Source organism: Gobio gobio, assembly GCF_949357685.1.
Source record: "Gobio gobio genome assembly, chromosome: 22".
Classification (NCBI taxonomy): domain Eukaryota; kingdom Metazoa; phylum Chordata; class Actinopteri; order Cypriniformes; family Gobionidae; genus Gobio; species Gobio gobio.
The window spans coordinates 5,272,940-5,289,729 of NC_137118.1; the positions used below are offsets into that span (position 1 = coordinate 5,272,940).

General features: G+C 38.0%; 1 protein-coding gene across 14 annotated transcripts in view; it reads right to left on the bottom strand.

Annotated features, from left to right (window-relative positions):
• The window catches only part of ntm (neurotrimin), a 633,991-nt gene that overhangs the window by 172,122 nt on the left and 445,079 nt on the right, over positions 1-16,790 (bottom strand). For all 14 annotated transcript variants that reach the window (XM_079804856.1, XM_079804855.1, XM_079804854.1 and 11 more), the window contains one exon: positions 13,128-13,360. In XM_079804856.1, coding sequence (XP_079660982.1) covers positions 13,128-13,360 — 233 coding nt within the window. The remainder of the gene's footprint in view (positions 1-13,127; positions 13,361-16,790) is intronic.

Genomic DNA, 16,790 nt, shown 5'->3' on the forward strand with positions numbered 1-16,790 from the left:
GTAACACATAATGTGTATGTATTACTTTTTGCCTTGTGTGCACTGCAAAAAATGCTGTCATTTAGTATTTTTGTCTTGTTTCTAGTCTAAATATATCAAAAAATTCTTAAATCAAGATGTTACGAGATAAGTTAAATGACATTAGATATTTTTTCTTGTTTTCTGGAAAATAAAATTAAATTTAAGTGAGTTTTTGTTTAAAACAAGCAAATATATCTGGCAATGGGGTAAGAAAAATTATGTTTCTGTTTGGAATCTTTAAGGAAGATTTTGGAAGATTATTTTTCTAATCCATTGGCAGATAATTTAGTTTGTTTCAAGCAATAACTCAATTCATTTAGATTTTTTCCCCCAGGAATCAATAAAAAATATGTAATTTTCCTAGTAAAAGCATATTGATTTAAGAATTTTTAGATATTTAGACTGGAAAAAAGACAGAAATACCAAGTCACAAAAGCGTGTTTTGTAGTGTGGTTTTACCTGTGGTGATCTAAATAGAGCACTTATTAAATTTAAATAAGAATAGAGTTCTAACTCTGTAATAATATTAAAATTTCACCCATTAAAACTTTTTGGTTGATGAAAGTTTTACAGATATTGTTAAATATCTACATTTCCTGTGTCCTATCTCAAGCTACTCTACTGTCAGCTCAAGCTTTTGTAAAATCTGTCATGTTTCAAAGAAACAAAACATGTCATATATATATATATATATATATATATATATATATATATATATATTATTTATATAATAGGCTAGAAAAGGGACCGGCCCCCGGCTATGTCCACAATATCGAATCCGGCCCCCTTTAAAAAAAGTTTGGACACCCCTGCCTTAAAGGGATAGTTCACCCAAAAATGAAAATTCTGTCATCTACTCACCCACAAGTTGTTCCAAACCTGTATGCGTTTCTTTGTTCTGTTGAACACAAACGAAGATAGAGTGAAGAATGTTTGTAACCAAGCAGATAGAGCAACCATTGACTACCATAGTAGGAGAAAAATACTATGGTGGTCTATGTTGGCTCTATCTGCTTTGTTACAAACATTCTTCTAAATATCTTCTTTTGTGTTCAGCAGAACAAGGAAACTCATACTGTTTTGGAACAACTTGTGGGTGAGTAGATGACAGAATTTTCATTTTTGGGTGAACGATCCCTTTAATTAAATTAAAGTGCTCAGTTGCAGGTTATGCATTTCTTTCAGCGTCTCAGAGTGGCCCCGTTCACAGTAAATGCTGCTCCACCCACACAAACTCAGTTTCTGAATGTGCTTTTGTTCAGGTTTCCAATAATGCATATAAAGTCTGACACGCTTTGTGTTTTGGTTACTGTTATTTTGACAAGTAAGACAAAATATGTTGATGCAGGTACAACATTCCTGTCAGAAAACACAGGGTGGTTAAGTCTGTACAACAAAAGTAGGCCAATGGCCCGTCAAAAGCCTTTTTATTCTGACATTTTCTGGGGACCCCTTAGAACCTTCTGGAGGACCCCTGAGGGTCCCCGGACCCCAGTTTGAAAACCCCTGATGTAGATGACTGCTGTGCTTGTGATAGGGTGCATGTTAGAGTGACATAGAGTCTTCAAAATAAGCACTCTCTCATATTTCACATATTAATCCAAATCAAAAGGTCGGAAGACCGAATCCATGTTGCACATGGCGCATTCTGACATTTTTTTCCTTGAATTACCGCTGGGTGTGAATTGTGCTCAAAAAACATTGACTCTTCTCTGACCAGCTGACATAAACCATACTTTCAATAAACGGGAAACTAATTCTATCCAGTTATGAAGTGTTTTCTGTGTGTTGACAAATCTTTTGCGATGTTCTAACAGACGGGATTCGCACACAACGCGTCTGCTAATGTCCGATTCACAACCTAATGACTCATTTGAACCGAATCATTTTAACGACTGGTTAAAACTTTTGATCTGTCCAACACTGAACTCACGAATCAGTTTATTCATTTACTCAGAACACCTCTGCAATGAGAACACGGGTGTGCTTACCCAATTTAGCAAGAGTGGATAGTAAGAATTTGTTGTAATTATCCAGTCTTTCAGCTTATTTATAATAATTTCGTTTAGACTGGAGTGAGGTGAAACCAGAACAAAGTTGTTGTTAGCTAGCTGATAATTTTATTAAATTGTATATGGCAGAACATATTTAATTCTACTTTTTAATATTGATATGATTATATACCAAAACAATTATATGTTAATAGTGTAAAAAATGAGATATCAAAATAAGATAAGCAAAAATTAGAAACTGTTTCTTTGCATTTATTTTTAATTTATTGTCAGTATTGCGCTCGCAGATCACGTGGGTAGAATACTTTTTACTGTGCGTGTGTGTGCGTGTGTGCGCGTATGTGTGCGTGCGCGTGTGTGTGCGTGCGTTTGGATGACCATGTCTATCAGCCACCACCGAAGACCATTTTTGACCCAGGAAAAACCCTGTAATACATATGTACATAAGTTGATTAATGTTATATTATGTATATTACATTTTAACAGAGTTGTTCAATAAAACCATATGATTACTTACATGATACTTTATTTGAACTATTGCCTCATTGTTATTATATATGTATTTTAAAGGCTATTGTTCACTTAGGTCTATTTTTATTCACACAATTTTTTTTAATCAGATCATTCGATTAATCGACAAAATAACCGTCCGATTGCTCAGCTACCAAAATAATCGTTAGTGACCGCCCTAATTCAGTTCATCTTGACAAACTTTGCTTGTCAAAGACGACAGTATTTTGATTATAACTGCTTTCTTTCAATTTCAGTTGTTTTTTTTCAGAACTTAGAAAAGTAATATAGCACACCTATCCTCACAAACCTCATTATTTAAGCTATAATTCATGTTCCAAGCACAAACAGTGCAGAACGAAGTCACAGTACTGCATGTGTTCAAATCTAAAAATCCCAAGTGTGAGCAAGTGATGCTAGCCTCAGCAAACAACACTAATACACTTTCCAGAGATGTGAGATTTCTTGCAGCTCTTCCCCAAATTCTGCCCATTCTTTGATCTCACGTTCAGTTTAATTGACGATGTCTTGAGCAATCTTCTCCACTGACGCAAGTATGAGCTCATCTAACCCAACATGCAGTTCTTCCTTTATAGATCAAAGCCTCTCAGAACCATGTGTCAGTGAGGCTAATTACAGCAAACAAAGATTCAACCACAGCTTATCAAATAACACCAATCCAGGTCTGAACCATTAGCCACAAGTTAATAACTGGACCTCCTTGAATCTATCCTGGGTTATTTGCTTCTCATTGCTCTATGGCACTTTCCCTCCACTTTCTTTCCTTTCAGGGCAAAAACTACAACACATTGCATAGTTGCAATTAAAAGGGAAAACTTTAAATATAACAACAGTATGCTGAATATACAAGTTAAATAGATGCTTTTACTATCAGTTTGCAGGAAATTTTAAAAATAGGTCGTCATATGCAGATTCTGTAACAATGGAACAGCAGTAATGCATGTCTTAACTGGAAATTTCATTGATAATGGAATTAGTTGTAAAAGTAATTTAATCACTTATTTGAAAGTGTTTAATATAATGTATTTGTGTATAAAACAAGATTGTTTCATGTGTTAAGAACAGAGGTGGACAGTAGTGAAGCATTTATACCCTGCTTAAAAGGATAGTTCAACCAAAAATGAAAATTCGCCCATGCTTTACTCACCCTCAAGTCATCCTAGGTGTATATGACATTCTTCTTTCAGACGAATACAATCCGAGTTATATAAAAAATGTCCTGGCTAATCCAAGCTTTATAATGGCATTGAACTGTTGTTTAGTTTTCGTCCAAAAAAGTGCATCTATCCATCATATAACTGCTCCACACGGCTCTGGGGGGTTAATAAAGGCCTTCTGAAGCGAAGTGACACATTTAAGTAAGAAAAATATCCATATTTAAAACTTTATAGACTAAAGTGGACTTGCATCCGCCTCTCATGGATAGTGCTGGACAACAAATTCAAGCCCCCCCCCTCTTATATTGAAAATCCTCTGCCATTTCTCTTTAAAAATTCTTATTTTAGACTCTAATTCATGTCCTTTGTTTTTCTCTATCCTCTGCGCTTCTGCGTTCGTCAATACCATAGACTGTACAAAAATATGGACGTAGTGTCCGTGACGTCACCCATAGGATTCTGAAGAGCAGTTTTGAAGTGTAAAGTAGGGTCGAGCTAGGCGTCGCCATCTTGTCAGCACGTCACTCCCGGATAATAGAAAATGGGTAAAGAGGCGGGACGTGGGCGGAGCTGAGGTGACGTGATGATTAACAGACAGCAGATAAACGGCTATCCACCTGTCACTCAAAGTGGCCACGCCCTTAATTATGCAGAACTTTAAGGCTTTAATTAATATAAACGAATGAGTTATAAAAAAAAAAATCACCCCCCTCACAGTCGTCATGAAGGGCAAAATTAGCCGTATAGACCAAAACCACAATTTGTACCAGACTGTAAACATCAGTTCTTCTGCTGTAAAGTTGGCCATTTTAACATGAGATTCTGCTCCTTCTGGAGCCTGTCTCTAGTGGCCAGTCGATGAATTGCAGTTCAAGTCACTTCCGTATTGGCTTCAAGAGAAATTGCGGGAGGTTGCCGCTTGGTCAATACGCATGCATCAAGGGTTCAAGGGTTACTCTTTTAGCGCAAGTCGACTTGCTTACTGCTGACAGCTGGAATAAAGTTTTAAATATGGATATTTTTCTTACACAAATGCATCACTTCGCTTCAGAAGGCCTTTATTAACCCCCGGAGCCGTGTGGAGCAGTTATATGATGGATAGATGCACTTTTATGGCCTTCAAACACAGAGCAACATTCACTTCCATTATAAAGCTTTGAAGAGCCAGGACATTTTTAAAATAACTCTGATTGTATTTGTCTGAAAGAAGAATGTCATATACACCTAGGATAACTTCAGGGTGAGTAAATCATGGGCGAATTTTAATTTTTGGGTGAACTTTCCCTTTAAGTACATTTTTCAAGTGACTGTCCTGTTGAATATCATTTAATACTTAATTACATTAGAAAATCTTAGTACTGTCTTACTTTTACTCAAGTACTGTTTAAGTAATTCAAAGTTTTACTTGAGTACAAGAAAGAAAGTACTACACTTTTAATGTAATTAAGTATTAAAGGTAATAAAAAACACTTTTATTTATGAAACGTATTGCAGTAAAAAGTAGGAGATTATGCTTTGGAATGTTGTGAAGTAAAAGTTTTCCAAACAAAAGCAATCTGATAAAGTACAGATACTTGAAAAATGTACTTGAGCAGAGGAAAAATAGAGCAATTAACAGCTTTTTTTCGTACTCAAACGAAATATAAAAAAATATCATGGGAAAAATATTTGATAGGTAGGTTGATGGGTAAACGCCCATTTTGTCATGTAGAATGACTGAACATTCACTTTTTTAACAAATTATTTTGATGGTCAGGAGGAGCCACCATCACTGAGTTTGCCAAATCTTTTGTTGGCCTCATCAGTCATTCAATGGAGAAATAGTGCTGGAATGAACAATAAACTACCATAAAAGATTATCACAAATTCCCACAATTTTTCTCAATGAGTTTTGCATTGGAAGCTGGAATTCTGCAGTGGTGTGCTCTAAATCTCTAGCCAGTGTACAGTACCTCCAGTCGGCACTGTTATGACTTACTGCATCACTGCACAGGAATGACACTGCCATCAATCATATTAATACCGGACCCACAAATCAGGAGCAAAAAATGCACCCCCAAGGTTTTACACAATCAGCATTAATTACATAATTATCCACTTCATTAAAATACCCAATATCGTAACTCGAGTTCAAGGTGTTTCTAACCGATACTGAAAAATGGCCTCCTAAAAATGATACTATACCTAAACACGCAGACTATGTGCACAAGCATATTAAAGGGATAATCACCTAAAAATTAAAATTGCCATCACCCTCATGGTCATTACAAAACTTGCATCCACATGACCTGGAATTTTGTGAGAAGATGAAATATTTCCACACGGATTCCAGTTGGTCACACGAATTCGACGTGTCGACCAACAGAAATCGTCTTGGTTTGAAAGTGTCTTTGTGCTTCATACATACATCGCTACACTATTTACAATAGTCAATGGATGCTTTTGCTTGTGATATTTTGCTAATTTGACTAGGGGTGTGTCGATTGATTGCCTACTGATCACTATCGGTGGACTATCGCTTTGGGAAGCGGTGTCTATAAAGGCCAAATCATAAATCGATCTCATGCTGACGACACAAAGATGCAGTGGCACCGTCTCAATCTCTGTCCGCCACGGGTAAAATAATTATAATGATGAAGGTGCAGGTACAATTCATATTTCTTTGTTAAAAGTAATTTGAAAACTTTCTGTGTAATTTCACAAACAGCGTGAGTGAGTCGCCCCATGCTCTCTCTCTTTCCCTATCAAAATGCGTAATTGGCTTCACATCAGCACATCGCGTCTGCACTATAAGAGCTGCACAGTTGACACAGGAGAGGCAGTGTCGCATCGTCACTAAAGTTTATCATTTGCATTTCTTTTTAAATGGAACACATTATACTTTACACAACTCTTCCCACAAGATGTAATATAAATCTCTGGTGTCCCCAGAATGTGTCTGAAGTTTCAGTTCAAAATACCCCACAGATAATTTATTATAGCTTGTCAAATTTGCCCCTATTTGGGAGTGATCAAAAACCTGTGTTTTTGTGTGTGTCCCTTTAAATGCAAATGAGCTGCTGCTCCGTGCCCCCCTTTCAGAAGAGCACAGATCCTTTACACGAGTTTCAGATACTCCGTCAACAACAAAACAGCTGAATCTCACTCAGCCAAAATGTCAGAAATAACCAGGAGTGCAGCCTGGGAAGACCAAAATCTTAATTCACGATATGTTTCATGAGTAATTTAAATGTAATTTTATAATTACAATATAGATATTAATTTTATTTTATCTTTGTTTTTAAGAAAAGCAAGCAAATTTGTTTTTATTTTCAGCTACTGTAGGTCTATTTAACAGTAGCATTCAAGAAAGAAATTAAAAAATCTAATGTAAAAAACGACAACTGCATAGTCTTCACTCTATAAATTAACTATACACTGATTCTTAATAAATATATTAAAGTTATTCAGTCAAGCATGGGGTGAGCTTCTATTTTCTTTTGTTGTTAGATTAACATTTAATCACACACAATATTATACCAGCCCTTTAACACATCCGATTTCTCACTCAACTCTGTATACATTCACTAAAGATATATCTGACTGTGTTTACCTGAATACTCGCCAGGATGTGCATTTTTACATATTTTTGACATTTAAACCTAATAATCCGCAAACCTGACGTCGCAATCGCATGCTGTCTGAGTGAGACTGAACGATTCATTCTGAGTGAAAGACGTGTGCGCGCTTCAGGTCAGAGTCCGGCAGCGCGCACATGTCCCACGCCGCACTTTATTTTCTCATATTTTCTCATTTTTCAGTTGCTTTCTTTGTCATGTCATCTGCACACATGTCCTGACTCCTGCTGTCACACATCGACGCAAATTAAGAAATACTGCTCTTATAGAGTGCTGTCATTCTTAAAGTACCGGTCCTAATAATTTCATATCGTACCATTTTTAATAGCAGGGTATCGCAATACTTTCCTAGTACTAAGTTTTTGTTTGAGATCAGGCTTGTGCTGTGTGTAAGCTATTGTGCAACAATTGCCCCATTGTAAAAACAAAACTGCACTGCATGATCAAACATTTAGGTGAGATAATTATAGATTTTTTTTAAATGTCCAAAAAATGACCCCTCCCCCCTAAATAAAAAATTAGGGGTGCTCCGATTGATCGGCAACTGATCTCTATCGGTCGATAATTGCTTTGGGATGATTGATCGGCGGTCTCTAAAAAGGCCGATCTCATGAACCGATCTCATGCCGACGACACATAAAAAACCCGCAGCGACACAGTCTCATTCTCTTTCCGGCACGGGTAAAATAATTTTTTAGGGAGGCAGTGTCGCATCGTCACTAAAGTTTATCATTTCCATTTATTTTTAAGTCTTGCCACAGTGTTCAAACCGCTCAGCACTCGTGCGCTCTCCAGACCGTGAGCACGTGCACACACACACACACAGGCCATCTCACAAAAAGCTTGCGAGTACAAATTGCGCTGAAATGGTCAGATACACACAAATGTATGTACTAAATGACCGTCTTGATGAGTGTGCACGTAAACCCCGTCGTGACTCGCGAGTGAAGGCTTGTGCAGCTGCATGTAACAGTTAACCGTATCCGTGTTCGCTCTTAAAGTGACAGCTGTCGAATAAACTGCTGCTGTCTCTGAGTTTCTCTTTGTCTTGTGTTGTTTGATGAACCTTTATGACACTCACTGCTCTTGAATGACTTACTTTTGCAACTTATTAAGACTTTTGCCACTAGAGATTAAGAATTAATCTAATTTAATTTATTCAGGGAAGACCAATATTAATTTACATTTGATTCCTTATTAAATGTCTTTAGTATTTCTTACCTCAATACTAATGTTAGACCTACCTGAAAATTTGTCTTTAAAAACAAAAATGCACTGCATGATCAAATATATAGGTGAGATGATTATATACATTTATATGACAAGAGTCACCTAAGGGGGGGATTCCCCCATTGTCAGAAATAAAATTCAGGCCCTAAATGAATGTCTGTAAAATTCCCTATAAATAATTCTACATGATAATAAGAAGGCTTCAAATAGATCGGTGATCATATCGGCAGATACTTCCTGTGATCGGCGATCGGTGATCGGCTCCAAAAATCCTGATCGGAGCACCCTTATAAAAAAATCCCCCCAGAAGAGTCACCAAGATTTCCCTAGACTGGGTAAACCCAGCCTGATCTGTCGGCGATTTGATTTCTCCCTGCAACTCAGTCTGGAAACCTGTACATTCATTTATTCTGCGTCTGTTACACATTTGTGGAAACCAATCACAGACTGGCTTATCCACCTGGCGCGCTATTGGCGGGTTTAACACGATGACAGATAGAGAAGGGATGGATCGATGCCCGTTTATCACGCCTCTTATGGTCTGATTGGTCAAAGAACTAATCGATTGCGTACAGAATCATTTGAATAATGCTCATTGATCACGCCTCTTGACCAGTAGAGAATACAGAGCAGACTCCCCAGACCAAAGTTCAATCTTAAAAGATTGAGCTTGGTCTGGTGATAGCCAGACAAGGATTTCCCCCCATTTTCCAAAGTGAAATTTAGGCCCTAAATTAATGTCTGTAAAAATCCTGGTTGAAGCATCCCTATAAATAAATTACATGATAAAAAGAAGATTTCGTCGATCAGCGGTAGGGATGGGCGATATGGCCAAAAATCCATATTGCGATATACATTGCAGCCTCTAATTATAATAGAACCATTTTAGTTATATTTCGGTTATAGGAAAGCCAAACCTTAAGGAAGCATATTTCAAACAAAGTTTCTTCCCTGCCGCCTAATGTAACGCATTTGGTTTTAAACATTTTGTTCTCTTAAAATGAAAACTGGTGTCTTGTTAATAAAGGACCGGATACTGTGAATTATGGAATAGGGATGTCATGATACCAAAATTCCAGTAGTCGGTACCAATTTTTAATTCAAAAAAATTTATTATTTATGATGATAATCATTTTAAGTAAATACATAAACATTTAAAGGCTTTATACAGTTTAAAAGTAAACATTGTTTATAAAAAAGATCAAATGAAAAATAAGCAACCAACTAGGCATAATTATTATTATTAGTAGAGACAAATTATTTTTACATAGAGACGTAGCTAAATCTACTGTAGGCTAGGCTACAACAGTAACCTAATATATTCTGTCAATTTCTTCACGTTAAACCGACCTTTTATTTTGACGGGTTGCCGTGAAGACCTTTGAGTGTCTGTTCATTTCATGATATTCTCAAATGAAACGGTAAATTCTCATGAACTGACGGTTTATGCGTTTGTGTCCTCATATAGTGACACACGGCAGAGACTACAAAGACAGTGAGTGAGTGTCGTGTGTGTGTGTGTGTGTGTGTGTGTGTGTGTGTGTGTGTGTGTGTGTGTGTGTGTGTGTGATGCTCTCCTGCGCCCAAGTATAGTTTGCTGCTGCTCGTCGGACGGCTTAAATCCGGACCAAGTCCAAATAATGTATGTTGCACAGGTCTTTTTCACCAGCTCCTCCGTTTCGCTTTCAGCTATGTTTACTGAAGATGACGATTACGATGATTCGTTGCAGCTCGTGGCTCAATTTCACGGGTAGATTGCGTCATCAATAGGGCTGGGTAAAAAATATTGATTTCTCGATTTTAATCGATTCTCACTTTTACAAAACAATATTGATTCTTAAATCCCAAGAATCGATTACTGGTAGTCTATTTTTTTTTATGAAATTCAAAAACATAAATACCGTTTTGGCGCCGTGGCGTGAGATCGCTCTGCCGCAGCTCAGCTCAAGAGAACCAGCAGCGAGGAGCAAACATGAACGGATCTTCTCTTCCGCCTTAATACCAGTAACAGCGCAAAATAAACACGATTCACGAACGAGTTTCTGAAAGTGTGTTAAAAGATACAGGACAACTTACCGAAATCCATATCACATAGAATCGCTCAATCAGTGTTTCAACCGCAGACAGAGGTCAGTAAAACGGCTTACAAGTAAACAATGTCACGCAACGTCAGTTACCTCAAAAAACCATATCCAGTGCCCATAAACTCATTAGTCAGCCAGAAAAATGTACTCTAGAGAGGAGCATTTTGCTAATTAAATGCACCACATTACATAGGATATTCAAAATTGCAAGTTTTTATGAGAGCCACCCTTTAAATGTTTATATTTAAAAAAAACTAATTGGAGTAGAATTATGATTATGTAATTGTGAAGTTAATATATTATTATTATTATATATAAAAAAAACAATTTAGTGTCATTTAAGTGTTTGTATACAAATCAGTTCATTTTTACCCTCAATATTAGTAGGCTAATGTAGTATCAACTGACTCCCATAGTTTACAACATTAGTTCAGAAATTTGTTTTCCTTGAGAAAATGTTCCATGTATTATACCTGATACATATCTAAAATAATCGATATTGAATTGAAAATCGAAAGCTTGTGAATCGAAATCGAATCGAATTGTGAAATTTGTGTCAATACCCAGCCCTAGTCATCAACATGCATTATTGCGATTAAAATCTCTAACATAGGCCAATTTTGTATCGTTTATATTGCATATCGTTTATATCGCCCATTACTAATCAGCAGATACCAGTTCCTGTGATCGACAAACGGCTCCAAATATCCTAATCGGAGCACCCTTAAATGTGACATCATAATGTGATCTTTACTTCTTATAATGGGAAACGGGTCTGTCAAGCTCCAAAATTGACCAAAAAAAAAAAAAAACACATAACAGTGGTCCGTACAACTTTATATATTGCATGCCTTCTGAAGTCATACGATAGCTTCATGTGATGTAAAGACTAAAATGCAAGGAATTGTTTGCAGAAAATCTGTTTAACATTTTAAAGTTCAGTTCAATTATGATGCATCTGGACTAGGGTTGGGTACCGAAATCCGGTTCCAATATGGCACCGGTACTTATATAACCGGTATGTACCGGACCGAATCAGAATGCAGATTTCGGTTCCTCATTTTTGGTGCCAAAATTCAAACGTGCTTTCGGGTGCTTTGGCTGGCCCCGAGCCAGAGACAGACGCTCAGCGCTGGTCACATCACAACTCATGACAACTATTCAGTGTTTTCAACGACATCATGTTTATTCCAGGCTTCAGACATTTAAATGCTCTTAAGTAGGCTACTAGCAAAAAACACACACTGATGTCTATGAAAGCGGCAATGACAATCCTTTCAGGCAGTTATAATTTGACTAACGTTACATGTTTTATTCACATCAGATACATGCACATTAAATAGTAGCTATATCGTTTACTCTATTCTTCTTCCAGTTCACTGGTCACTTACTTTCATGTATTTTGTAAGACGAGAATGAACTCAAGTGTTGTAAATCCGACAGATCCGATTCTGAGGCGCAAACTAACATGGCGCCGCCCATTGCGCTTTATAGATCAACTAACACACATTGACTCACACATTTGAACATCAAATAGTTCGTGACACAGTTAAGAAGTTTGTGAATATTTTGAATAAAAAGAAAAAAAACGAAATAAACCCGATACAGCTGAGCTGTCAGCGCTATTGCGGCTGCTGTGTGTCATGTGAGAAACATGACGCGTCGCCATGGAAACATTAAGGCGATGCGTTCTAAAATATTTAGCCAGAGAATATGATCATATTTCAAAATAAAGCTGAAGCTCGAAGCTGGTTAGTAGCAGACCGAGAATACAGACTAGGCTAACTGCTGTTATTACTGTAACTTATTTAGAGTTATATTAGGCTTGTTGTAGTTGGGTTAGGTGGCTATTAGGTTTTACTGTGAATTTGTAAATAAGTCAATTATAATTTGTAAATAAGTCAATTGTGTTTTGTATTTATTTATATTCATACATTTAAGTATACATTAAACTTTTAATAAATGGTTCAATTTAAATAAATAAATAAAAAGCCATTTAATGTTATCCACCTCGTTTTGTGGCCATTTAAAAAAAAAAAAAAAAGTATCGGTTCAGGCAACGTTTAGGCACCGGAACCGTTTTAAAAGTATCGGTTTGGCACCGGAATCGAAAAAAACCCAAACGATACCCAACCCTAATCTGGACACAGTGCCCCAGGTTAGTCATCATTCCAAGATTTGAAACTACTGGTTCTTGTATGACTTCAGAAGACTAGAAATACAGCTCACAACTCAAATAGACTACTTTTGTGTCACTTTTATGGTCCTTTTAGAGCTTCCCCGCTCCAATCCCCATTATAGAAAACAGCACTCTGGATATATTTTTTCATTCAGAAAGATTATAGAAACTCGTACAGATTTTACAACGACACAAGCATGAGTAAATGATGACAGCATTTCAATTTTTGGATGAAGTACTCCTTTACAAAAGCATATAAAAGCATTCACCCTTAGTGCTCTCATCAGAAAACTCACCTTGAACGATGATGTGCACAGACGTGGTTCTGGGTCTGCTCCTAGTCTGCACCGCGCAGATGTATTGGCCCTCGTCTGTCACGTCCACATCCTCGATCTTGATGGTGAACTCATCCTGGTTCAGAGTAACCAAACTCACCCGGGGGTCCACACACCACTTATCCTCTCCGGCGTACAGTATACTTGATCTGTTCAGCCATGCCGTGTGTGTCACCAAGTCCCCTTGCGAGCAACTACAAGAGAAGAGAGAGAACCAAAGAGAATACTTAACCTTTAGCATTAGCATGTGCGCTACGAGCAAAGTTCCCCTCTGAATTATTCCCCGTGTACGCCTTTGTTACTAAAGGACTGGGATTCATCAGTTAAGATAAATTCAAATATTCATTAGCGTTCATTCAAACAGTCCCCCCGGTACTGTGCGTCGGAAGACTGCATCTGTTTCGGAAGCGAGTGCGAATGTATTCCCTAGATATTAAGCAAGAAAGAACAACACGGTTAGACATCGATCAAAACCCCAAAGCCTCCTGAAGATCGGGTTTATTAAATTCAGTGACCCCTAGATAATATTTAATGCTAAACTGGCTGGGGGGAACAGCCTCTTAGTGCATTCGACTTAAAGACAATGCCATCTCTCCTTATTACAGATACAATGGAATTAGATGCTAATTACTTACAGACCTTCCTTAAATGAGGACATGCTGTGTCTAATTACAGCTATGCCTAACAGTTAGCAGCAGAGGCCAAAAAAGGGCCTCTTCATATACTGTAGGGCTATTAAAATCAAAAGCAATCATGCGCTTAATTGATTACTTGCCTGATTAACCATTCAATACAACGCAGGGACAATTTTCATGCAATCTTTGTTTTATCTCTGGTAGCATCGCAGCCCAAAAAATCTTTGGCACACATTCGAATAATAGGCATTTGATGCTCATTAAAGCCCATTATGGTCATAATGCTTGCACGCTCTTCTTAGTCGATTCTGTGAGAGGCGCGGCGCTGAACTACTTTAGCTTCTAGAGGGCAGCATCCAAAGCACCGGGGACAGATGAGGTAAACGTGCTTCTTTGTGTCTTTCCTCTCCCTAGGCAGGCGGTCAGAAGTACTGGGGTACTTGCAAAGGCGTTCGTTTTCACGGGAGTGGAAACTGCGGCACTGGCCTCTACCTCGTCTTATAATAGACTAAATGAGAACGCTGGAGATCAGTAAAAAGATCAAGCCTTTTCCCTGTGGACGGGTTCATAATACACTGCAGGGCATCCAACACAGAAATATTAAAGTCGCCCCTCTCCGATCGGTCTTCCCCTTGCGCTTCTCTATAAAGGCTGCAATTTCTGCAGCACTAACCAAAATGGCAAAAATAAAACAAGTCAAACATGAGATTAATCACAATTATGTGCATACAAATAAAATAAAACAAAATAAAAGGAATAAACATACATGATTCTACAGATAAATATTTGTTTTTAAACAGATAAAATGCAAAAAAAAAACATTGGACGGTGTGCATGTGTGTGTGTGTGTGTGTACACACACTATATTGCCAGAAGTATTGGGACCCGCCTCCAAATCATTGAATTCAAGTGTTCGAAGCACTTCATGGCCACAGGTGTATAAATCAAGCACTAGATATGCAGACGCTTCTACAAACATTTGTGAAAGAATGGGTCGCTCTCAGGAGCTCAGTGAACTCAAGCGTGGTACCGTGATAGGTTGCCATCTGTCCATTCGTGAAACTTCCTCAATACTAAATATTCCACGATCAACTGTTAGTGATATTATAAAGTGGAAACAATTGGGAACAACAGCAACTCAGCCACGATGTGGTAAGCCATGTAAAATCACAGAGCGGGGTCAGCACATGCTGAGGGACAATGCGCAGAATTCGCCAACTTTCTGCAGAGTCAAAAGCTACAGACCTCCAAACTTCTGTGGCCTTCAGATTAGCTCAAGAACAAAGCATAGAGAGCTTCATGGAATGGGTTTCCAAAGCATCGGATGCAGTGGTGTAAAGCACGCCGCCACTGGACTCTAGAGCAGTGACCAATCATGCCTCGCTGTCTGACAATCCAATGGACGAGTCTGGGTTTGGCGGTTGCCAGGAGAACGGGACTTGCCTGATTGCATTGTGCCAAGTGTAAAGTTTGGTGGAGGGGGGATTATGGTGTGGGGTTGTTTTTCAGGGGTTGGGCTTGGCCCCTTAGTTCCAGTGAAAGGAACTCTTAATGCTTCAGCATACCAAGACATTTTGGACAATTTCATGCTCCCAACTTTGTGGGAACAGTTTAGGGACGGCCCCTTCCTGTCCAAACATGACTGACCAGTGCACAAAGCATCGCTCCATAAAGACATGGATGAGCGAGTTTGGTGTGGAGGAACTTGACTGGCCTGCACAGAGTCCTGACCTCAACCCGATAGAACACCTTTGGGATGAATTAGAGTGGAGACTGAGAGCCAGGCCTTCTCGTCCAACATCAGTGCCTGACCTCACAAATGCGCTTCTAGAAGAATGGTCAAACATTCCCATAAACACACTCCTAAACCTTGTGGAAAGCCTTCCCAGAAGAGCTGAAGCTGTTAGAGCTGCAAATGGTGGGCCAACTCCATATTAAACCCTACGAATTAAGAATGGGATGTCATAAAAGTTCATTGTGCATGCAGGGCTCCAGACTAACTTTTTTCACTAGGAGCACAGTGGCCCCCAACTGAAAATTTTAGGGGCACAATCAGAAATTTTAGGGGCGCACACCGTAAATCAACATGCTAACCAAATCTACTAATTTCCACTGTATTACTAATAGGGATCGGTATCGTTAAGATTTTAATGGTATTACTACTCTTACCGATACTGCTTATCGATCCGGTACTTTAACAGTATTCTTACCGGTTCTTTTTATTATACTTTATATATTTAAAAAACATAATTAAGAACATAATTAACATGGCTTTATAATCTGAAAAGTAAAATATCTATAGCAAAAGAAACCGCAAAGTTTGAACAAAAATATAAAACATCTATTTGTAAATGGACCAGTGTGCCGGCATTCGGAAGGTCTGCTAACATTAACATTAATATTACTTAGAAAGAACAAACCTACAAAGAAATCTAATAAAGCAATGAAATGTAAAATAACACTGCATAGTTTTCACTGTATAAATTGATAGATTAATGCTTATAAAAGCTAAAGTTATTAATTCAAGAGATGTGAATATTTTCTATTTGCCTTTTGTTCGATTCGAATTAATGGCTCAATCGTCAGCAGGTTTATTAGACGCTGCCCCTTTAAGACCGATCGAATGTAGAACTAATAGCCTAATATCATATTCTCCTATTTCTCCAAACTATTTACGCCCATTTAAGATATAAACTGTTAAAATAACTACTCTCCAATCCGGTCATTTTGACACCGGCTATTTGTTGTTTATTTGATGGTTTAGACGCGCACGCGAAGCCTAAAATACAATGTGCAAATCGGTCAATTTCGCAACACACACACATAAACCGCATTGAAGTTGGAAACAGCGTCTCTTGCGCGGATTATTGTGCATTTAATAGCTCTTTATTATCAAACACATCCCGCCGTTTAGCAACAGTAGAGACTGCAGTTTACAACAATCACTGAATCTGACGTTTAGTTTAGGTTTAAGGAGAAATGACAGCGC